This window comes from Monomorium pharaonis, chromosome 9 (assembly GCF_013373865.1).
Source record: "Monomorium pharaonis isolate MP-MQ-018 chromosome 9, ASM1337386v2, whole genome shotgun sequence".
NCBI lineage: Eukaryota > Metazoa > Arthropoda > Insecta > Hymenoptera > Formicidae > Monomorium > Monomorium pharaonis.
In genome coordinates, this window is record NC_050475.1 from 12967341 (window position 1) to 12993064 (window position 25724).

General features: G+C 29.8%; 1 protein-coding gene and 1 long non-coding RNA gene across 3 annotated transcripts in view; one reads left to right on the plus strand and one right to left on the minus strand.

Moving 5' to 3' along the window:
• LOC105830762 (probable serine/threonine-protein kinase DDB_G0282963) overlaps nucleotides 1–25724 on the minus strand; it is a 47995-nt gene that overhangs the window by 11820 nt on the left and 10451 nt on the right. Inside the window, exons 2-3 of one of the 2 annotated variants that reach the window (XM_012670298.3) lie at nucleotides 10163–14292; nucleotides 128–229 (exon numbers count right to left, since the gene is read on the minus strand). In XM_012670298.3, the coding sequence (XP_012525752.1) occupies nucleotides 128–229; nucleotides 10163–14292 (4232 nt within the window). The remainder of the gene's footprint in view (nucleotides 1–127; nucleotides 230–10162; nucleotides 14293–25724) is intronic. The other variant, XM_012670299.3, reaches the window with a different exon arrangement.
• On the plus strand, nucleotides 21166–25255 carry LOC118647206. The gene is made up of 2 exons (XR_004964518.1): nucleotides 21166–24320; nucleotides 24379–25255. It is a non-coding gene; the product is annotated as an uncharacterized LOC118647206 (long non-coding RNA).

Here is a 25724-nt window from a genome sequence, read left to right on the forward strand (position 1 = left end):
TTATATTCGTATCATGAAATTGAGGATGGAACAAACAATATTCGCAAATAGTATTATGTTATTTTAAGACTATATCAGAATTGCAGTTAAAAATAACGCAAAAGATGTATAGATCATCATTACTCACTTTTCTTCAAAGCTTGTAATGCTTCGGCAACTAGTTTTTGATTCAATCCACATAGATTTCCTGTGAGTTTTTCGCATTTTTTGTGGCAAGCCATGTCACAATCTACGAGAACCAATTTTATCGAAAACCAATAAAAAATATAAATATATTTCTACTTCATTAAATTCCATTAGATATTAAATGCACATTAATTTTTCTTTGATGCATCTTGAACTGGCATAAGAAAATTGATTTATATTAATTAACCAAGTAATTTATCTGACATCAATTTTTGTAACTTTTGACATATCCATCCACAGATTTATATTACCGTTAATTCATATTTATAATAAAAATTCCATTAGAAATTCGTAAGTGCAGGGAAAGGCATGCATAATAAAAACAAAAACAGATGTAATGCATGGTCTATCGGAAATTTTTATCAAAGAAGAGATGGAAATGGTGAAATAGCAAGAAGATATTTATGGGAATGTAAAAAAAAGAATAAAAAATTTGTTAGGGAAAGAAAAGTTCCCCAATAAACAGAATGCACACAGTATGTTAAGAGATTGGCAACAGATTTCTTCAAAAGTTGTTAGCACATTGACATCCATTTCAGCAATATATTTACGATTTGCTAGCAGAGCTTGCTCACAAAATCTGACAACAGATTTGTGGCAAAATTTTGCTTGATTATTGTTGCCAATCTGTTGGCATAGCATAAAGAGCAAGCTTTGCTCATATTTTCGGTGGCAGTTTGCCCACATCTTCTGATATTAAATTCTACCTACAATTTGATGCTTTTTTGCTGACAATGATTGATAGCAAACACTTGACATAATTGCATTTAACATTTGGCTCTGTGGGGTATATTTACATATTTACGTATTAACATATTAAAGCCTATAGGTAGACCAGTTTAGCAAAAAAATGATTATTAAAAATAGGGCCAGAAAATAAAAAACTATTATTGGCATAAAAACATTTTGCAAAAAACAAATTATTATAAATAAATTGTTAAAAACTGGTTAGGAGAAAAAACAGATTACTCCAATTGATTCTACGGAAAAAGTTACGAAAAAACACATAACTATTTTCCATCGTTTATTTTATGCCAAAAGTAGATAAATATAACAGTTTATTGAAACTCCCTACCAAACACCAAGTTACATGTAACGTGCCTGTTAGTTATAATTTCCCACTCAACAATGTAATTGTAATATAACACGTGTGTTATATCACAATTATATTATTGAGTGGGAAATTACAACTAACAAGCATGTTACATGTAACTTTGTGTTTGTTGGGTCACTCTAACTTATAGCATTAAAATGAGCAAAAAAATCATTATTAGAAACAAAACTGGAAAACATAAAAAACTAGTATTAACATAAAAAGTACCTTAAAAAAATCAAGTTTTAATAATTTTAACAATTTGTTGAAAATTAATTTTTACAAAGTATTTTTTGGTCAATAATAGTTTTTCATGCTTGGCTTTATTTTCAATAATTATCCCAGATAACACATACTCGTTTCAAAAACGTTTCACAAATGTTTCTTTGAAACGTTTCCTAATCGACTCTTGAAAACGTTTTTAATTGATAAAAATGTCCACTCAAAAACGTTAAAGGAAACGGTTTTGTAAAAAAAAAGAAAAGAAAAAGGGGGAGGGGTAAAAATTCGTTTTTTTTATCTGTGAAAAATTTGTTTTTCACAAATTTAACAAAATAATGTACTGACAAACACATATATAAGTGCACGCGTGTACGTGTATCAATTGTAATTTAATTAATTGTAATTTTTCTCTCAATGAGTCTTTTTGTCAATTTCATCCAAAATAAATTTAATTTAAACATTTTTTTCTTAAATAAAAGTTTTCGTAATTTTGTCCACATTTTTCTCGATCTGACATATTTTAGTCTACTATTACATGTTGATGGTGAAATCTTACTTTCTTCTATTAGTGAGCCCTTTTTATTTATAAAAAAAGTGCATTTTGTTCACGAGAAAGCTCACATAGCGCCACATAGCGGTAGATAGATGAAAAGAATACCATCTTAAGAGTAAAATATAGTCCACACAAACTTATTGTTGATGTAAGTAAATATTTCTAGTTGAGGACATTTCATGTTCACATCAAGGCATAGCTTTCAAGAATAAAAATTTACTTGCAGTAAGGATTCATTTTTTTCTGTGTATGCATAAATATGGAGTTACATATATATTTTTTGTTTATTTCCGTTATAATATTGTAATCAAATATCACAATAAAATTTAAATAAAAAATTATTAAGTATACAAGTACATAAAATATGTAAAAAAAATTCTATATAAAATATAAAAATATACTTATATTTCATACTAAAATATTGTATTAAATGTAAATGAGTAGCCATATTATCATCTTCTCCTTTATATACATATATAAAATTTTGAAATAAAAAATTAATTTTTATTCCATCTATAGAAACATGAAAAATACGTTTCTTAAATTATGATTTAAAAAATGTTTTTGTTGAGACGTTTCTTATTAGTGCTTTACAATTAAAGAATATTGGATACGATTAGAAAACGTTTATAAAATAAACATGTGCTATCTAGAATGTTTTTGCTAGCTTTAGTGATCTAGCTATGGGTTAGAGTTTTAATAAATCGTTATATTTATTTACTCTATTTTGCATAAAAACAACAAATAACATGAAAAAATTATAAGTTTCTTTTATAACTTTTTCCGTAGAATTTTTTGGCGTAATCAGTTTTTCTTATAGTCAATTTTAACAGTTGTTGCAAAATTGATTTTTGTAAGGTACTTTTTGATGTGAAAAATAATTTTCCATGCTTCGTTCTATTTTCAATAATTATTTTTTATAACTTTTTGGGTCTTTTCATAGGCTTTAATACCATTTAGAAGAATGAAAAACGTTTAGAACGTGCATCCTATCCATTTCTAATTATTTTTTTATGCATTTCTTTTTCTTTACGGATTTTTAACGGAATTTTTACCAAAAATATTAATTTTTATAATTAGAGGAGAGAAGGGGGTTTTGTAAACTACTATTGTGTTTTATTTAAATAAAATATTTATATGACATAATTCTTATCAGTACAAGTTTGTTATCCATAGAGTTCTACCAATAATGTGTGTATATAATCAGAAGTTCTTCAGATATATATAATAAACATAACTTTACATATTAAATGCATGCACATTGCGTGCATGCATTTAATATGTATTAAGCATTAAATTCAATTACGTCATTTAAAAGATATATTCAAACAAGTTATACTAAAAAGTTCAAAAATTAATATCTAACATATTTCTCTAAATGACAAAAAATATACACCTATAAAACTTTCGACTACTTGCAATACTGAAATGCAGCTTTTATTGTGTGACAACACAATATACATTAATGACTAGTGGCCATGTTACATAAGCAGTATGCAAAGAAGTAATTGGGACGGTTATTCTAAAAAAATTTAACACAAAGTATATAAAATATCATAAATTCCATAATTCCACATCTAATCCATAACCATCTTCTGTCCTCTATTTATTGTTATAAGTGTTTTTTGTTGTTATAAGTGTTTAATTGTCAGCCCTGAAATGAGTTTCTGTTAGATTCTATTTATTCATTACACTAAAAAATTTTCGTTTCTACTCAAATTATTACACTGGAAATGATGTTCACTATATTGAGGCTAATTGTAAGCATTTTATATATATTTGACATCTTATTTAGAGTACATTCTATTTTAAATTTTATATATAATACAAACAATAAATTGCAAATTTAAGTTATATTTAATGCAGAAGTATTTGTAAATGTATAGTTTTTTGATATATTATACTGCAAGAGTTTTTTTGGTAAAAATGACTTAATTTCCTTCCTTAATATAAAAAATGTATTTGTAACTTATATTTGTGTATATATATCTTTATATCACATCTAAAATATAACAGCAAATCTTAATCAAATGTTTTAAAAATATTCTATATATTATAACATCCCTTACGGAAAAAACACTAAAAATAACAATTAAAAAAATACTCAAGTTGAGTATAATTTGGGACAAGGGGTAAACACTCAATTTAATGTAAACACTTAACTTGAGTGTTCGCTCTTTAATTTACTTTTAATTAGATATTAGAGTGTTACTCTCAACTTGAATGTTCGTCACCTAATTTAATGTTAATTTCAATGTTAATCCTAAATTTAAAAATAACAATGAAATTAACATTCAATTAGATGGCAAACATCCAAGTTGAAAGTAATACTCAAATTAATACTCAAAATCAGCTGAACACTTTAGTTGAATGTTTATTTTAGATATTCGTCTTATGCCCATTTCTACCAATGCAAAATAATTTTCAGACCAATCTCGGTTGAACTTGCTTTTTTTGTTGTTGTTTTTATTTAATATTTCCTAATTCAATGTTTGAGAGTGCACATTCAATAAGTGTATGCCTTTAATTGATAGATATTGAGTGTACAACCTCAATGTTTCAGTGTTCACACTTTATGATGGAAGTATACCCTCATTTATTGAGTGTCATATCCAAATGTTGAGAGTATATTTTTAAATATTCAGTATTTAAATCCAAACTTTAGTATGAACACTCAATCATTGGGTGTATACACTCAATGTTCGAGTATAAACACTCAATCTTTAGTGTAAATAAAGATTTGAGTGTATACACATAAATTGGGGAGTAAATCGAGTATTAACACTCAATTTTGACTGTAAACTCTCAAAATTAATTTTTCTTCTGTGCTTTGTTTTAAGAAAAAGTGGTCATATTGCAAAACTCAAATTTTTTAATTAAAAGACTCAAAAACTAGAGAATTTAAATTTTTAATGATTTTTTGTTTGTATTTTCACGACAATTTTTCGCTAAGTTGCGAAGATTTGAATATGATTGAAATTTTTTTCACATTTTAAATGTATCGCTTTTTTTGAAACTGAGTGTATATTAAAAATGTATTATAATTGATAAACTGTTTTATTACGACCCGGACACGCCAAGTTTTTGTTAAAATTTAGCTACACATATTTTTGAATATATTAAATCATTACATATACATTAAGATGTACTAAACGTTTATTGCATATTATTGAGTAACTGCATCGATAACGTTTCCATAATGTAAGTAATAACTATTAATATGTATATGTGTGTATATATATGTGTATATATATATATATATATATATATATATATATATATACAATATATATATATTTATTAATTTATATTTATATAAAATTAATATAATATTACAATAAAGAGAAAATAAATAAGAAAAAAAAAAAAGGAACGAATAAATAATTTTTGTTAGCTTTCTTAGTTATTTACAATACAAAAGAATCTCTTAGCTCTCTTAAAACATACTTTTTCAATGTTCTCTTAAATACTTCCACTCTTTCATCTTTATCTCAGCGGGTAATGAGTTTATACCATTCTCCACACCTTCATAAAAAGTACTCTTTTACGCAGAGAGAGAGAGAGAGAGAGAGAGAGAGAGAGAGAGAGAGAGAGAGCTCGAGAGAGAGAGAGGAGAGAGAGAGAGGAGAGACGAACGAGAGAGAAGAGGAGCGAGCAGCAGCGCGAGCGCGCGAGACGCGACTAGCCAGAGACGCAGAGCGCGCGACGACGCGGCGCGCCGCGCTAGCGCGGCTAGAGCGCGGCAGCGCGCGCTAGAGCATCTCCGCTCGATCTAGCGGGAACGCTAGCGAGCGCGACGGAGAGCGCGAAGCCGCTAGTTTTTTTTCTGTTTTTTCCTGTTCTCTATCTGTCTCTATTATTTTCACTCTATTTTTCTCTGTCTTTCTTTTTATAAACTAAGATTATTTGCTCTCTCTCTTTCTCTCCGTCTTTTCTCTGCATTCTCTCTTTTTCATTTTCTCTTTATCTTAAAAATTTATTTGTTTTTATTATAATATTATATTAATTTTATGATTTAATTACATAATTTTGTTTTAGTAATATTATATTATTAAAATATTATATTACTAAAATATAATATACGCTTTGCGTGTGTGTATACACTGACCGGCACAAATCCCTAGACATGTCAATATCTCAAAATATCTCCACATCTTTTTTCTTCCCAATGTCGAAATATGTGAAAACAGAAAGATATCTCAAGATATTAACATGTCCAAGCATTTGTGTCGGTTAGTGTACACACATGCAAAGTCAGTTTGGCTTGTGAGTCTGATCCTTGGAAAATACGGCAAGTAAGCTTTTTCGCGCAAGAGATCTCGAAATCTCAGAATTGAATGTACCGATTTTAATTGGACTGATCGCAATTGTCGGCAATTGAAAGCTCAAAGTAATATTATACGATAAAATTGGATAATTAAATTTTCTATTATGATTTTAGTTTTTAAAATATTTTAACCAAAAATGAATTTGACAGTTAAATTCCAGATAAGTTAGCGCGCCGCGACATTTGCGCAGTATTGCGTTACACGGCACGACTTTTTATATATACTTGGCGTCGCGCCGCGCACCGACGCGCGATGTCGCTTGATACCTGAACTCAAGTTCTAATATTTATTTTTTTAATTTAAATATACTTTAAATATAATAACAAAAATATCAAAATTCAAGTATTTATAATTTTATTTTACATATAAATATAAATATTATAACTGAAGAAATTTAATCAAGTTAAAAAATTCAGTTAAATAAACTTTTTCTCAATATATGAATATTCTCGACAAGCACTTTTAATTTAATTCTCTTATAAGATGTAATTTTGTTTGTGTGTATCATACGTAAAAAAGTCAACATAGGACGTGATAGTAATTCCGAAAAAGTTAAAATTAAAATGCAGAAAAATATTAATATTAACGTGGGAATGATTAATTTTAAGTGCATAACATAGTATTTAATATTAATCTGTGTGGACTTAAACTTAAAAGGCGCCACATAAGATACTATTTTAATTGTAAAAAAGAATTAGGTAAATAGATCGTCGATCTAGAATTGGATAAATAGATCGTCGATCTATTTTATTATAGTAACTACGGAAGATACTTTTAATTATGTATAAATTCATGATTCTAGAAAGTTTTTGCATTTTGTTTTAACTATGTCTGCACGAGAAAGTTAAATAAAATCTCTTGTTTATTTTAAAGTGTCTTTTGCGTATACAATCTTACATTAAGAAACACAAATTAAAAAGTTGTCCATTCGAAGACATTCGTGCAAATATCTCTGGGACGAGACTGTAAACGTAATAACTATAATTTAGCTAGATTTTGTCTAATTTCGTAACACACACGCCTACATGCGGAATTATTGCCAGAAAATGTGAGGATTGTTAACACATACTTAAAGCATTCAAACGTAACATAAATCAATAAATTAATAAATTAACATGTTATTAAAATGTATTATAACTTTCTAGATATTTCTTTTAAGTTTTGCTAAAATATTAAAATAAAATAATATTTAAAAAATAAAATTAAAGTCAATAATATAAAATAACGCTTCAGTACACTGCTCTAATGAAATAACTTTGACGATGCGATTTAACAATTGTTTTTAAAATTATGATAAAAAAGGATGTCAAAAATTGTAGAGCCTCTTTAACTTTCCGAATTATTATATGTTTAGCTTTCTAACTCAGACTTGTCCAAAACCCAATTTGGGAGCTAAAACAATTCCACGTCTCTGTCGTCGATAGAAAGAGAGATAAAGGGGCAACAAAAGAAAATAGATGCTAGAGTTTTATTTGAATTCAAGACTGTCTAAGTTCATGGCGCCGAGGAATCCCTTACTCTTGCAATTGTTACGTAGCTATATTTTCCCTGACATTCTGTGCCTGTAAAGCTCGTAACATAGCTACACCGAGCTTGCCGATCTTTTTAATGCATCTTTGCAATGTATTTTATATGAAATATAAATATATATCTGTTTAAATTTTAAACAAATAAAAATTGTACCGTGTATTTCATTATTAGATTGTAATTTACTTGCATAGTTACATATTTTAACAACAAAAATATCATTTAATGTATCACTTTTTATTGAATGAACAGAATAATAAACAAACTGCTAGACAACAATAAATAAATAATAAATTAAACAATCTTACTGAAATTAAAAATATATATTAAATACAGTCCTAAATAATAAAAAAAAGTTCGTTAAAAAGATCGATGTAGAAATGTAATGTACGGGCTTCAGACACAGTAAAATGCTTCAGACACAGTAAAAACACAAACAACTATGCAACAATTGTAGAAATAAAAGGCCTTTTAGTGCTTTAGTAGATCTGGACTTAGGCAATGCATTAATATTTGTTCTTTTTATTTACTCTTTGTCTCGCTTTAATGAAATGATAAAGAAATGGAAACGTTTCACTTCGCAAACCAGGTAGAAAAAGAACAGACTCTATCTGATCAATATATATTTAAAAAAAAACCTTTCATACAAAAAAATATATTAAATATATTTAATTCAAAATTAAACCTAAAATTTAAAATGTTTTTAGTTTAAATTTATAATATAATTTTTAATAAATTATATAATTAAATTTATGTAATATATATTTAATTATATAATTTATTAGAAATTATATTATAAATTTAAACTAAAAACATTTTAAATTTTAGGTTTAATTTTGAATTTAATCATACTTTTGTTAACTATTTATTTATAATATACAGGATGTCTAATAGCATCCTTAAACCTCTTTAAAAATAAAAGGAACATGATACTTGTGATTCGAATTGCATGCATAAAAAGAAGAAATTTTTATTTCAAACATTTTTTCTGAAAATGCCTCTAGTTTTATAATAGTAATGAAAACAAGTAAAACAATGTCCGTTTCTAAAGATCTAAAAAATTTTTTTATGACTCCCATTTTGTTTTCCTTAAGCTTAATTAAAAGCAAAAAATCTGGTCCCCTGGCCTCTGGCCTCTAATATTAATAACGCAACCTCCAAATTTTTTTTAAGAGGCTAGTGAGGTTTAAGATATCAAAAATTAGCTTGCGTTTAATTGTTAATAACAAAGCCACAGATGAATAGAATTTTTTATTTTTGTATGATATTAATCACAACATTATAAAGTAAGAAAAATAAGAAAACGATTTCTCAAAATTTTGTCTTATTCTACCGAAATTAACATAAAGTTTTTAGATTTATTTCTGTATTCTTAGTTCCTTAGATCTTAATACAACTTTAGCAATCTTAAGCCTGATACAATCCTAAGTTTTTTTGGTGCAATCTTCGGAAAAAACATGTAAGAAGATTTTGATGAAGTACTTTCGGTAGTTTGCATTATCTTCTGAGAAATGGCTATCGATTTAGAAATCTGTTCTTATTTTAAATTGATTTGAACCTGAATTTTTGCACATTCAACGCGCAAATTTTTATTCCACAACCTCACTTTATTAACCTTTCACTTAAGTTTACTTTTTCATCACACTACGACATCATTTTAAGGCTAATATAAAGGTATTTTTATGAAAAATGTTTGAAACAAACATTTTCTTTCTTGCGTACAATTATTTGCAAATTACAATAAAAAATACCATGTTGTATTTAAAAAATTTAACGTTTGTATAATTCTCATTCTCTATCAAAAACCGAAAGTTTAAAACCATTATTATTTGATAAAGTGGTATGAATAACATGATTTATTTATCCAAATTTTAGAATAAAAATTAGTTCCTTTTATTTAAAAAGAAAATGGTCTCAAACGTATTGAATTAAAGATAATGTTTATTAATTAAATAAATTTTGACTTGAACGTTTGCGTACCACTACATTCTATTTTTTTGAAACCTAGTTATTAATAACTCGAGAATATTATTATTCAATTAATAAATTAATGTTTGGTTTTGGTTTAATTTTTATCACTATTTATCTTTTTACTAATATATATCACTATTTCCGATGTTTCAAAATATTAAAAAAATTGACTTTATGTCGCATTGTCAAAGTATTAAAGTACTTAAGTAGATTAAAAAAAAATTTGGATACGCCATACTTGACGACAAAACTTTAATATACAAACAATTATAAAGTAAGTACTCGAAATTCTCGGTGAACCGTCGAATCCAGAATCATTGCTCCTCGTCGAATGCGTTCTTTTGTGCTCAGAATTGTCATCCAATTCAACGCGAATCGATCCATTCTCGTCCGTGCTCCCTGTGGCGGTGCTTGTCGTACTTCCGGTACTATCGCTACTGATAGATGGTGTACGCGAATGATGCCGTCTCCTTTTGATCTTTGCCCGTCTGACTTTAGAGAGATCTCGCGGCGTAGCCGTGAGCAATGCAGACGGTGTTGTGTAGAACATTCTTATCAAATCGAGCGGCCGTTGTAGGGGTGCGTTTCTTTTTGGACTAGACTTAGGAGACGTTTTTGGCGAGATTTTTATTAGATGCTCTTTTTCGGGCATGCATTTAACGGTGAGCGTATTCTGTTGATTTGTCGTTGTTATTGATTCATTGCTGCGAGTTTCCTTTAAGGCTCTATCGATCTTTTCTGACGGTGTTTTTTTAGCCGATTTCTTCTTCTTAATTGCACGTTTTGTGTTAGAAGATTGAGGAGGAGTGAGATTAGGGCTGGCGTCCAGGCTGGTCTTCTCCGACACGATCGGAGTTTCCACATCATCGGTGTTTGTCAGATCGTTTTGATTGCTCCATCTTGACATTTTCCTAATCAAAGAGGGACCAGGTGACAGTTCATTTGTCGGAGTTCTGGGATTCTCATACTCTTCATCGACCTTCAGATTGTCGGACTCTTCGGATAATTTGGATGCTTCAAATATATTTATTACCGGTATGGCAACATCAACTGGAGTTACAGAAATTGCTGTATCAGACTCGTTGCGTTTCAACGAAATTTTTTTCACGATCGAACTCGTGTCCTTGGTATCGATTGTTATTGAAAGATTTTTTTTCTTTTTTAGTGGGAACTTTTTCTCGATTTCCGATGTTTTCACGAGTTCCGTTTCTTTTGCTTTTACAGATTTCGAAACAATCCTCTCTTTCTTTTTTTCCTCTTCAAAGATTACATTGCTAAATCCGACTGTCGAATTTTCGACCGCCGCAGTGTTCGCTTTACCGTCGCTCTCATTTTTCTTTACACTGTCTTTCCATTTTGAATTCGTCAAATTTGTTTCTTCTTCGATCTTAAGAGGCGACGTGACTGTTGCCTCACGAATTAGAAATCCATACGGTTGTTTTGATCTTGTCGTTTCGGGACTACCCGGCGCTTTGATCTCACTCCAAAAATCAATAGATTCTGTAGAGGTACTCCTCGATAACACTACATTTTCATTAACATCACTCGAAATTGAAGTGGAAGATTGAGGTAAAAGATCGTTTCTTGGCTTTTTGTCTGTTATTTTATTCATAGAATTTCTCGACTTTGATGTCTTTTTAACGAACATACTCTTGTCTGTGATTTTTTCGTCAATAGATATGGACTGTTGAAAAATCTCGGAAACATTATTCGCTAAATGATCATTCATTACTTTCGAAGAATCAATGGAAATACTTTTCTTCAAAACTCTTTTCTCATCATCAGCATTGTTACGAAAAACCGATTTATTATCTCCGATTTTCATTATTTTAAATACACTTGCATCTTTTTCAATCTTTGACGAATTCGCAATATCGCTTTCGTTCACGTCGTTTTTTAAGAGGGTCGGAACTTTAGTATTGAGTTTCGGTCCTTTATTCTTGGAACTGGATAAATCTTTTGAAAAATCTTTTTCCTTTTCTACATCAATAGGATAAATTTTTTTGGTCGTATTAATTTTTAATATTTTTATTTCTTTTGATGTGTCGTCAGTTTTTGTTTCACTGAGATTTACTTTTACATCGGGTTTTAATGAATCAGTCATTGTTAAGAATAATGCATTTTTGTCAGTCCTTTTTGCATTGTTCCTTGTTTTCTGCCCAATGCCTTCTGCCGGCTTAACACACATCACTAGTTTCCCTTTCTCAAAATATTCATTACTACGCACTTTGTCGTTTGTTTCCTTGGACAAGGTCGTTTCTTTAGCCTCCAACTTGATCGCGTTATCGTGTCGAGTCGCATCGGTTCTGAAATTCAATTTATCTACGTCTACGCTACTGGTTACTTGCGCCAAGTTTGACGTTTTGTTCACCTTCTTTTCCGGCAACGTGACAACAGCAACTCTGACGACGTCCTGATTACTTTTCGGCGAGTCCGCCAGATACTCTGCGATCTCTCGTAACGAAAGATTTGGCACTTCTACGGCATTATTTCTATCCGTATTAATTTTAGACAGTTTTGGCAGACGACAAGTCGCACTATTTGTCGTGAGCGTAACACTGCTGGCGCTGTTTTCAACATTGTCGCTGACTTCGGTCTCGATAATGTTTTGTGTTGTTGTATTGTCGTTGTGCGAGATGTTTGATCTGTCCTCTTTCGTCATGAATTTATCCCTTTTAACGAAAGTGACAGAATTTTTGATGGTGAGAACTTGCGGCGCTTGGACAGTAGAATCGGCTTCTAGATAGTTAAGTATTTTCTCGGTACTATCGGCACTATGATCCTTTTGACTCTCATCTTTTTTTACATCCGCGACAAAAGTCTCTTTAAATTCTTGAAAACAATCCGTTTGCGGTTCGTTTTCTGATATATTGTTTGTCGAAACAAAATCTGAAACGTTTGACTGTATGGAACTTACAACTGTCTCGGCCATCTTCGAAAACGATGAATCTTCAGTAACGATTTTTGACATATCGTTTTTTGCTGCTGAGACAGTGTCGTTTATCCGACAATCTTGTTTATCTGACGAATTATCATTCAACGAAGAATAAATATTCTTTCTTGTTGAAGACGCCATATCTTTAGATTTACACTCTGTCTTATTTGGCGCTTTAAGATTTTTTAAGTCATCCGCTATTGGAAACTTGTAACTCGATTCCGAATCTACACTTGTTAAACTTTTTAATACGTTGTTTCTAAGAACATTATTTTCGGTGAAGTCGTTTATTAGGCTCGATTGGTCTTCACCGACCTTCACATCAACCTTTTCGACCTCTACAAGTTTCTTGTTAAGCGTTTCCATAGGTTTCTTCATCGTTAAATACACACTATTCCTCGACGAATCTTTTATGTAAGGTTTTCGCACTGGCAACACGATGTGTGTTTCCGCCTCATCCGTATCGTTTGAAGAAACATCCGTGCCATTTCCAAATCTTCTAGAGGTTTTCGCTTTTTCTTCGAACTGTTCAATTGTCGATTGTTTGTGAGTCTCGTTTTCGGCACTTTTATTCACCCAGATAGTAGAGAAATCGCCAGCGCTGTTACAGGCCTCTATCTTGTACATCTGAGATCTTGACTGATTATTATCTATCTGCGAATCAGCAGAAATCTCACTGGAAGTGCTCGAACGATTACTATCGATTTTATCAGTCCATGATGATTTGTCAACAGATTGTCTTTTTTTCTTTTTCGCTTTTTTCATAGTTTTTCTCATTTTCATCGTAGCTGCTTCCTCTTCCTCCTGAGTCATCGTATCGGAATCAATGTTACTAATAAAATAAGGGTGCTCTGCGTTCGGTCCTCTCGTTCCCTTTCGAAACACTGGAGTGCCTCGTCGTGCTTCGTTTTCAATCTGAGCTTGCTCTTCGGCCACAAGACTATCCAAAACCTTAGCCTGCACCTGCGCGTATGCAGCTTCCCGTTGCAATTGCTCAGGATCGAGCTGCAAATCAGCGGATGACCTTCGTCGCGTGAATCTGCGAGTGATTCGCTTCTGCATAGCTTCTCGCTCCTGAGAATTTTCTAGACGATCTAAATTAATCTGATGATACAGACGTATTTCCTGTTGACTCCCATCACCTTCCGATTTCTTGTCCTTGATAAGGAACTTTTCCATTAAAAGTTCGCCCACCGATTTCTCATGCTTCTCGTAATGCTCGCGTAATGCTGGATTGTCTTTTAGAGCCTGCGATCTGATCTTGATAGTTGGCCGATCGCGACGCAGTCGATTTCTCGGAGGATTTCCATTGTGTGAAAGTATTCTCGGCGACGAGACATCGATGTCTGCCGTGTCGATCACTCGTCTCGGCGATCTCACAGAGATTGGCGAAAAACGATGCAAATGACTAAGCGGAGATTCCGAAATCGTCGACAGATGCGGTGAAAAACGCGACAGCGGAGTATGAAAGGGTGTTCTGTGCAAAATTTCATAATCTCAATTGAGAAATTAACTGCATGTTTAACAAATAAATCTACTCAAATGTTACACTCCAATTTTGATAAGCTATGAGTATTTTGTAGTCTAAGTGAAAATAAGGAAAACATTTTTTATACGTGCCCATACGGTTATTAAGGGGATGAAACACCCTCTTAAAGAAATTAATTTTTGTTTTTGAGTGAATACTGTCAAAATAGTAAGAGATATTAAAAAAATTTTAAATAAAAGTTTTATGGCTTTTAAATGTAGTTTATAACAGTGCAATCGGATTTTTCGAAAACGTATTTTTCAAAATTTCCTCCCGTCTCCTCAATTTTTATAAATTCGACTACACTAAAAGCTATAAAACTTCTATTTAAAACTTTTTAAAATATCTCTTACTGTTTTGACAGTATTCATTTAGAAACATAAAAACTAATTTTTTTCAAAAGGATGTTTTACCCTTAACAGCCGTATGGATATGTATAAAAAATACTTTCTTATTTTGACCTAGACTACAAAATATTCTCTTATCGAAATCAAAGTGTAACACTTGGGTTGGTTTACTTGCAAGTTACATTAAAAACTGACTTTTGTTTTGGCGGATACTTTTCTCATTAATCGTTCAAAATGTTCTCTTGTAGTACTAAGTAGTACAGACATTATAATAGACAGTTTTGATTATATGAAATTAATCCCCTCAGGAGCTCGTGCCTTAAGGTGTTATGAAATTACAGAAACTTCAAAAAGCTGGGTAGTACGTTATTCCAAAGTTCTCAAGTGTCTCAATTCTTTTTATTAGCAATAAATTAATAATTAAGTAATACATTTTTTTATAGAAAAAACAATAATGTATATAAACATATTGTTTTTTTGTCAGAGTATTGAAAAATTCACTTAAAGTAAACTCTTATAAAAATAGAATACTGGGCAATATTAAATTGGTCAGTAATTACTACTTATTTTGAGTATTAATAGTTTTAACAGCAATATTTTTAATACTAAAAATAAGTATTAAGAGACACAATAGTGTCTCGCGCCAAGTATAATAAACGCGCAGCGCGAGACCACCATTTACGCGAGTACGCGACTTGCGAGCACTTGAGATTATCAGATTTCAATAACGATTTAACCGATCGAGTTCTAATTATGTTTAATCGAAAGCTTGGGTTTGATTTATAAAAAAAAATGTTTTCATTCTTTTTCTACGCGCTCTACGAGTGGAGATATAGCAATGCAAAGTCCAAAATGTAAATTTTTCATTTAAGATACGTCGCCCTTTGTCGAGTACACGAATTCAACACGAGAGGGCTCTTCTAAGATTTAACTGTGACAGTTTCTTATAAAATATATACTATATATTGATATGATGATAAATTGCTGTCATTCGTGGTATGATTGCTTTGCGAGAGCTTAAAAAATACATAAATATCAAGTATTATAAATTGTATTATTAATAATAATTCCTTTTTAGAAAAGTCATGTAAACCCGAGAAGTACGCGTTTTGTCATCTGCGGCTGTTGAAGTTAAAGTCTCTTTTTTACGGCTTGCAATATAATTGCTGTAAAATGCACTTGCAGCAAAAAATTAAAAATATTTTTAAAGTAGATAATATTGGCTAGTGAAGTACTTGAGATTATTAAGAAATATTGATTTTTAAAGAAATGACGTTTTGAAAAAAAAAATTTTATTTTTTGCTAACAAATTGGCCGAAAAAATTGAATTACAGAAAAACTGCTTAATATGGATTTAAAAAAACTCAAGTACTTCATTAGATCATGGTATTGTGAAGCTAAAGTTAAAATTTCAAGTTAATGATGAAAATTGTTTGCTGCAACCCGATTTAAAAACATGGTTTCGAGAAAAACGCCTTTAAAGTTTTGAGTTACGATTTTAGCTATGATAATTTAAATTTAATCTGTGATTCCTTATAATTGTTTTTCTAGATTGTCCTCCTAGTACTTTTCATAAGGTTTAATGCCTTGGTATTCAATATTTTTTACCTAGAGAGCATAAAAGTGCGCGGAGCGTTCAATGCTCATTGTACCTGTTTAGCGACACTAAGACAGGTCTCGAATTAATTGCATTTGAGGCACTTAAAAATGTTTTTCCCACATAAGACTAATGTGGCATCATTCTTGGAATGTTAAAGAACACTTTAGCAAAAAAAAAAAATTGCGATTTTTTGAAGCAGTCACACTAGTATTAATAAAGAAATTAGTGAAATTTACATTTAATAGTATTTTAATAATTTTTTTACGTTCAGAAATAATAAACAAAACTTGTTAATGACAAAACAAATAATGTAAAAGAAAAATGTTTAATCTATAAAAAAATTTAAATGCTTAGGTATTAGTAAAAGCTGAGGCTCTGGTACTGCGAAAACATCTCATTTTCTAAATTGGAATAAAATCAGAATGAGATCGTACGAACTAACTTTTTTTCACTCAAAACTTTTAACAAAATTTATTTTATCCTTTAATTTATACTCACTTTTACATAAAAATCTAAAATTTACTAACCATACAATTTCTAACTGAAGAGGCAAAAGTGGTGTGATGCGGAATGTCAAATTCTTTTTTGTACTGTTTTTTAGCTCCGGGACATTGTACGCTCTAGTTAACGCAAAATTTGCAATAACGCAAATCAATTATGAAAGAAAATAAATTATAATATAAATCCGGTTCAAAAAATCCATTCATCTAACTACTTGAGAAATCTGATTTAAATTTCATTTGGGGCGATAAAGAATCCCGAATTCGTCTTCTTAAAAATGATTTAAAATTAACTAAAATTTACTTTAAGTTTGCACTTTACTCTGAATAAAGTCGTACGTTTCGAGTAAAAGTGTGTCTTATTCCCTTCCGTGGCGCGCGCGTAACAATATATTTTGATTTGACAGCTGCGGGCTGTCATTCATTACAAGGGCCGCAAGTGCCTGATTGCATTTTCACTACGCAGGTCCTACGTCTTCCCGTTCGGAAGTAGGCGCGAGAGCGTGACGCGTCCGTTTTGTGTTTATGTGCCGTCCCGTGTGCTGTTTCTTTTGCTTAATTAAATTTATTTTAAACGTTGTATTGAAAGTGCGGCGGAAATTGACGACGGTAAGAAGTCGGATCCTTGAGAGCGGGGGCACGCAGGTCGTACCGCTTTTTTACTTTGCCTTAAAATTACTGCCAATTGTAAGAATGTCGATGTTGTTACAGAATTGTGATTACAGGATCCGAGGAGACACTGCCTAGTAGCACATAGACGGCATTCGAACGGACTCCGTGTAAATCCCAAGAGAATCGCGAAGACAGGAGATGTATTTCCCGCTGAGCCACGAATTGTGAGTCGAAATCGAACGACATCCCGGAGAACGAGGATGCAGACGCTTGAAAGACACGAGCCGTCGCCGTCGAAATCACAAAGGATATGAAGATTCAATTCTCGCGCCGAGAATTTACGAGTGCTTGCCGCGTCGTTTGCGAGCGATTATTAATTATAGCGTACGTTCCCCATGGAATCCCGCGTCGAAATTTTAGATCTACTTTCGACCTGAATTTTCTCACATCTCTAGATTCTTGAGAATCAATATAAGTTTAAATTTATATGTAAACTTTAATCTTATTTAGTACATCTAATGGCAGGAAATGCACAAAATGCCACTTGTATACTGTTAGAAATATCTGCGTGAAATTTCAAGCAAATGTGATGGAAGTTTTTGGTTATTCACGTAAATGAATAGTCATGTAAACGTAATTAAAGTTTCAGCTACAGGTACCTTAAATTTCATGTGCATTGTTTGAAATTTTTGCATGAAATTTCAAGCAAACGTAAATGAAGTTTTGTTTATTCACGTAAATAAAAAGTCAGGTATATGAAAATTAAGGGCTTAGTTCTTTTTATCTATTACGCACTTACACTTTACACGAAAAGTGAATGTTCTCATCGATCCGTACACAGAGAAAAATAATTTGCTGGTACAGCATATTTTATGCTGCCCTAGTCGGCCTAATTCCAGAAAAGAAAACAGATTTTAGTTTGCTTTAATCGCGCTGCGGGTGGTCTTTATGTAACGTGTTAGCTGCATCTTACTCTCGAGACAGTTAAGCCGCCTGCTCGCCTATCGGCGGCGCTGCGCACTAACTGGCGGGAAACAACGCAGTTTTTTCAGATACATGTACATTAAATTTATTTTTAATGTACACTAAATTTACTTTTAATGTACAAAATATTAAAATTTTATGTACATGTACATTAATATGGGTTTCAGTTATTAAGAATTGAGATTTTATTTACATGTGTGCATTAAAAGTATTTGAAATTTCAAGAAATTTCTAACAGTGTAGGTTCTAAAGACGATCTCAATAAAGCCTCGTAAAACCCTCCGGATTCTCTGAATCTAACCTACCTACTTCGAATCATGCACTGAGAAAAAAAAATGCTGGATTCAAATAAATATTTCTCTTAATAGTACTAAGAACATTATTTTATAGAAAATCAATAAAATTTATTTCAAACAAGTAATATTTTTTAAATTATAGAAAATATTATTTGTTTTAAATAAATATTATTGATTTTTTATAAAATATGTTCTTAGTACTATTCTCAAAGAAATATTTATTTGAATCTAGCATTTTTTTCCCAGTGTCCATATTATTAAGATTAATATATTCATATATTCATTATTGCTGCGTAGGTTATCAGTGAATCATAATGCATTTCTCATTATAACTGTTAACAATTTTTAATATTTAAATTATTGTATAGTATTATGTACATCAATTGGTAATATTATAAAATTCATGTAAAAATATTTTTTTTGTAAACAATAAAATATTCTACTAATAAGAATAAATTATATTGTCAAATAAATTTTATAATATCAATAAATACATAATATTACATATATATTGTACAAAATTTTTTCATATTGAAATTTTTTGACACTTAAAATGAGAAATCTACCGTGGCTTATTAATAATCTATAAACTGGAACGTAAAATATACTATAAATAATATTTATTACAATAATGTAAAACTTTAATTATTTTAATTTTATTTTTATTCTCATAATTTTTTAATAAACTGTAAAGCCAAATAACTCAAAAGAGACAATAGCTTCCAATCTACAGCAACTATTATAAAAACTTCAAATCTTATTGGTCTTTAGAAAATTCTATCAAACATTTTAATTGAATTCTCGTTAATGAATATAACTATCTTTGCCGAAATATTTTATACATGGTGGCCCTTAAAAAAAGCGAAAAGAATTCCTTGCCTTTTTCCTGATTAAAATTTAAATTAATAGTGCCAATACGAGTAATTAATTAATAAAGCTCCGAATTAATCGGTATTCAAATACATATTTACAATCTGCTTAATGGCATGGAAAGTTTTATTTATATAATTTTTATTTAAATTTTATTTTACTTAACTAACAATAAGTCACAGAGATTAAAAGGATTGATTTTTTTCATTTTATTGAATAAACGTTTACAGTGAACATTACTCAAATGTCACTCAATAAAATATCTTTTACAGGAATTAAGAAACTTAAACAATAGCAAGGAACTTGAAACTTTGGAACAAATATCTTGCATTGAATATTTTTTATAAATACCAAAGAATTAGAACTTTGATTTTTTATGGAGAAAACTTTGTTTCTTCTTGTTTCTTACCACCACTCATTTCCTTAAAATTTTATTAACCATTTTTTTTATTCCCTAATATTTTCAGGATTTCCATGCATGTTTTCTCTGACCACTGTTTTAAATTAATATAGGTAGGTTTATCTCCTGGAAGCATTTTATAAAATAATGTTATTAAGTAATTATTGTGTTTACGTTTTTAAAATAATAACCCCTACCAAATTCAACATCTTCTCCTTCATCTTCATTGTCTAAAATTTCACTGTTCTCATTCGTATCATCAGTAACAACGGAATATTGTTGTTGATGTTTCTTTTCTTTTTTGATTTTTGCCTTTTCTATTGATGTTTATATATTCTTTTATTGGCTGCTAGTTTATTAATGAAGTTAATATAATCTTTTTTTTAAATTAATTTCGGCATGCTGCAGTTATTTACTCACTCTAGCAAGAAACAAAAGTACGCCTTACACATTTCAGCCAATATAGTCAATATTAATTTTAGATAATCATATTTATCAAATAATCCATTAAATAATTGCCGAGCGATAAGCGGACGTTTACCTCTGTTACCCGTGACAGAATAATTAACAATATTGGAACCATAAACTTCAAGAAGAGTTTCCCGAACTCTTTCCGAACCAACACTTTCCAATCACAATCTATATCATATTTCATCTTAATATATGCTTTCTTTGATTTAAATAGATAGAAGCCACAATTTGTTGATATTTCTTCCTACAAGATCATACAGAATACTGTACAATACTTTAGACAAAGAACTTAAGAGGATGCTAAACTGCCCATCAAACTTGATTGAGGTCGATAATGCAGAGTCATTATTTATCCTTGTTCATGAAAAAATTTGCTTTAAAATACAAGTTATATAGCTTATACTTACAAATAAATGGTGTCTCGCAGTTTGGAATAGAAGGAATAAGACTATATTTGTCAAATTACGTTTACAAGCCGTAAAAAAACATATTTATGTGATCAAAAATTTTATTCATTTAAGCGCTTTTATTTTTAAAATATCTTTTTTGTACGGCTTGTAATCGTAATTTGACGATTATAATCTTATTCCTCAATCTATTCCGAACCCGGGAACACCATTCATTTGTACGTATAAGCTACATAACTTGTATTTTGAAGCAAATATTTTTATGAACAAATAAACTTTAAAAAATTTTTTGCATTTTTGGTCTTTATCTAATCGTCTCTAGGTTCATTTGTGTACGTACTTTAAAAGTGTAAAAGGATTATCAATTCTGTAAATTCAATTCGAAATTAAGTGATAAATACAGAATGTCGGTAAAACACACGGCTTTAGCATCCTCTTAAGGCTACATATCGTCGGATGTCAGGACAATAAAATCGATCGGTCAATAAAATCGACATTTTCTTAATTTCTAATTTTTCTTTTCGCTTTATTCTAGAATATGCAATACATATGAGGATTATGTCCCACTTAGGTTTTTTGTGTCAAATTGCCCAGAGACTAGTTAGGATGGTCGCTATGAAAAGAAATATTTTCTGAGGCGATTCGCAAATAAAAGATTACAGACGCAGTATTTTAAATTAATTTTTAAAAAATCATGAAGCATACTAAATAAACAAAGCTAGACAAAGTAAAAATTAATCGGGTCAACAGTTATCTTATAAAATATTGAAGTGAGTAATCTCATTTCAATATTTTACATTGAAAATAAAGAAAAAAATTTTGAAAATAAAGATATTCTCAAAACAAGAATATTCTTTTTTCTGTGTAGAAAAAGAATAAAATACATATTTTTCGCTAACCTGTCCATGAAAAAAGTGTTGAAGAATTCTGCGTATTAACGTTATGTTCTTGATTGGAGGATATCTTAGATCGTTCAGAATTGTTTGATTGTTTAGAAGTGTCTAATGTTTCAAAAGTGTTACAAGTGTTCAAATGGTTTAAAGTGTTTGATGGTTCAAAAATGTTCGATGGTTTAAAAGTGTTCCACGATTCAAAAGTGTTTGATAATTCATAATTCATTGCGGTACGCTACTAATATTTCTTGAATCGGTGATTACATTATGTGTATATGAATTATGATATGATGTTAATAATGCTGATTCTAAATTTATTATATGTATGCCATTATATGAATTTGATGATATTTCTTAATTTGAAACTGGTACTTAATAATAACTAATACTTAATAATAATAACTTAATAATAGTTGAGTATTGACTAAGATGGTACGGTTTCATTTTCTTTTGCGAGGTGGTTGTATTAAAATTGTACGAAGTATCACATAATGCGTGTGATTTAAGTGCTTTTGATGATGATGACTCCATATTGTTAATTATATCCAAAGTACATTCTTGACAATTTACACGTGAACATAATGGTACATAGTTTATTGAAGATTGTGCAACATTATTCTCTTTGGCGTTACCTTATATTCATTATTTATCTTTCTAAGAAAGATTAATAATTATGCATTAAAGAAAATAAGAGCTTTCTCATAACAGCTTTGAAAGCGAAATAAAATGGTGAGAAAGCAATATGCAAAATCCTAATTTGTTTTTAATATTAAAACGTAATACCTGTTAACTGTGTGAAGAGATCTCAGGAATTTTTTTATTAATGTTATAAGCAATGTTGTAACATTTTTGTGTAATTTAAATTGTTTTTTTGAAATTACGGATTGTGCACAGAGAGAAAAGTTTCTTTGGATTTAATAAATTTTCTTTAAGTCAAACAAATTTGATTATTGGTATACGCCAATGAAACTGATATTTGAACTAACAAATACAATTGTTTGGACTTTTAAACAAAGTAATTGTTTCTTTTAAATAAAATATTTTTTGAAAGAATTTAGTTTTTTCTTTGATTCAAATTCTAGTGTTATTCAACGATAAAACACTATTTGAGCACATATTTTTCTTGCAAGGAGACAGAAGCTCGTGACCGAATAGGTGATTACTACTACATGCAGAAAAAATTCGTTATCGAAGTAGGCGTAAAGAGCTCATCACGATGTCATAAGTTGATGCGTTTTTTGTCACCGTGGGTGGTTTGCTTATATAGCCTTTGGAGTGTAAATTGCATTACGAGAAAGGTGTCACGTGCATCGTCTAGTGGCGGTTCACGAACTACATCGCGGCTGCTGCGACCATATAAGATTGAATCTTATTTGAATCAAATAATGTTTTTATTTAAATTAAATATTTAAATTAAATTGTTTCAAATAATAGTGATTATTCCGCCAAACAATATGATTTAATGTAACGAAACAATCAAATTTTTATTTAATAAAACTATATTTTGTAAAAAATAAATTTTTTCCAGTGAAACAAATATAATTCAAACAACTACATATATTAAATTCAAAGAAACAGTTCTCTCTGTGTGTTTTCTTTATTTTTTCTTCCAATAGTTTCTCGTTTAATCTTTTAATATTTTTTATTTTATTAATTTTTGGTTTCCTATCATATATATCTCTTCTTTCTTGTAATATATGTGAAGAAAAATTTTTTTCTGCTGCATCGTGTAATTTACCAGTATCTGTTACTAATGTCCTATAAAGTTTGTTTTCGTCATTTATAAATAATATAGTAATATAACAGTAACAAATCTTTTTATTCGACTTTCCGGGCAATATATTTTTGGTGATCAGATAATGTATCTTTTCATGAATTTGTATACTGTACATTTGGACAATTCTAAAATAAAATACTTAGCAATTTATTGTTAATAAAATAGTTATGTAGTCTTCAAGTAAAAGGATAAAAAAAGTTTTGATAATTTTTAAAAATTTTTTTCAAGTCCAACAGAAGAAAACATGAGGAAGAAAAAAAAAGATCTTAGTTGTCACTCTGAAGGTTGCCACTCGGAGCGTTAATATGAAATAAAAGATATATATAAAATTTTAGCTACTGCCTTAGTTTTTTCCTTTGTTTTAAAATCTTGCCACGTTAAGCTTACGATACAGTTAATTTTTCGCTTGCATTTGGGTATTGAACACAGTGGAATTATATCTTTTTGAGCACTTTTCATCCACCATATGAGGGCAAATTTTTTATTTTCTTGCGGCATTATTACATATATGATGCAAAAACACCTTACAGAATACTAATAATTAACACTGCGTACATATTTTATTGACATTACTTTTTGCTATGTAAGTCAATAACGGTTGCTATGCAGTATACCAATTGCATTGGCGGGCATGTTCAGTACATTTCGTCGGTATGACAGGTATCATTATAATCTGCCAAGTCGTTAACTTTAACGATTAATATCTCACTTCGCGGAGGAGAGCGGCGTTTATTTCTTCCAGATTTTTTGTTTTAAAAAACGTTGTAAAAATGCGTCGATTGAGCATAATTTCATCGAAATCAGAGGAGAGCGGGTCAAAGTAAGCATTTACCTTTATAATATATTACTTATATTCATAAAATTATTATTATTCATAGACGAAAACAAAGTTTAGAACACTAATAAACATATCCATTAACTCCAAAGAGAGAGAGAGAGAGAGAGAGAGAGAGAGAGAGAGAGAGAGAGAGAGAGAGAGATGTTGTATTACCTTCAATAAACTATGTACCATCATTATATGTGTAAATTGTCAGGAATGTACTTTAAATATCGACGTAATGATATCGAATCATCGATAGAGGCGTATATAAGAAATATTATTGATAGTGGTAATACAAAGATTTGCTTCCTGTGACTGTAAACAAAGAAAATGTAAAAAAAAATCTTTTCAAGACTTAAAAAAAAATAAAAATATAAACGTTTAAATGAAGTGTTAGCAAGAGCAAATGAAAATTATGAAATTGATAATGATCTTGCATTGAATCAGCAATTACCTCCAAATGAAGTGTAAGTATTGTAAGTTTTTTTTATTAATATTTTACATTATAATAGTATTTAACAATTAATATAAAAAATGAAATGCATGAATACAAACCATATAATTAATGTCAATACTATTGATGATAAAATACATTTTGAAAGTAAATATGTATTTAATATTATTATGTGTCACTACATTTTGTCTTAATTATTATAAAAATAGCTTACTGTATTATTTTAATTAATTATAATTTAATAATTAATGAGCAACTTCAATATTTTCGCAATAGAATTTTTTAATCTATTTATTCTCTGTTATGTTAAAACACCATTATATAGTTGTTACAATTAAGATAACCTGCGTATAAATATAGAAGCATTAATTGTATGACATAATCATCAATTAAGTATAGTAATGTATAGGAGTGGAGAGGAAGATAATACAGAAAAAGAAACAGAGAGAGAAAAAGAATCACAACAGAATGAAAACAAAAATAAAAAAAATAATGACGGAGGTGAAGACAGTAATGTCAAAATTATGATGATGATGATGAACAAAAAAATTATGATGATGATGATAATGATCATGACAACGATAGTAATTACGACAATGATGATAAGAGGGAGAATGAGGAGGAGGAAGAGGATGAAGAAATAGAAAACGAAGAAAATATTTATAGAAAAAAAAGGAATAATGATGTTAATATTGAACGTGGCCGCGAACCTTTATATTTGAATGCTCCATTAAGTGTCTCTCAAAGCATGCTTTTAATCCTAACTCTTACCGTACACCATAATATTAATATGTCATGTCTTTCTGATATTATAAATGTTATTAATTTACACTGTCCAGCTCAAAATTTGAAGAAAAATAGTCTACATAAATTTAAAAAAATTTTTTCCTTAAAGATAATGTAGTGAAACATTATTATTGTTCTTCTTGTAATCGTGAACTGCAAAATGT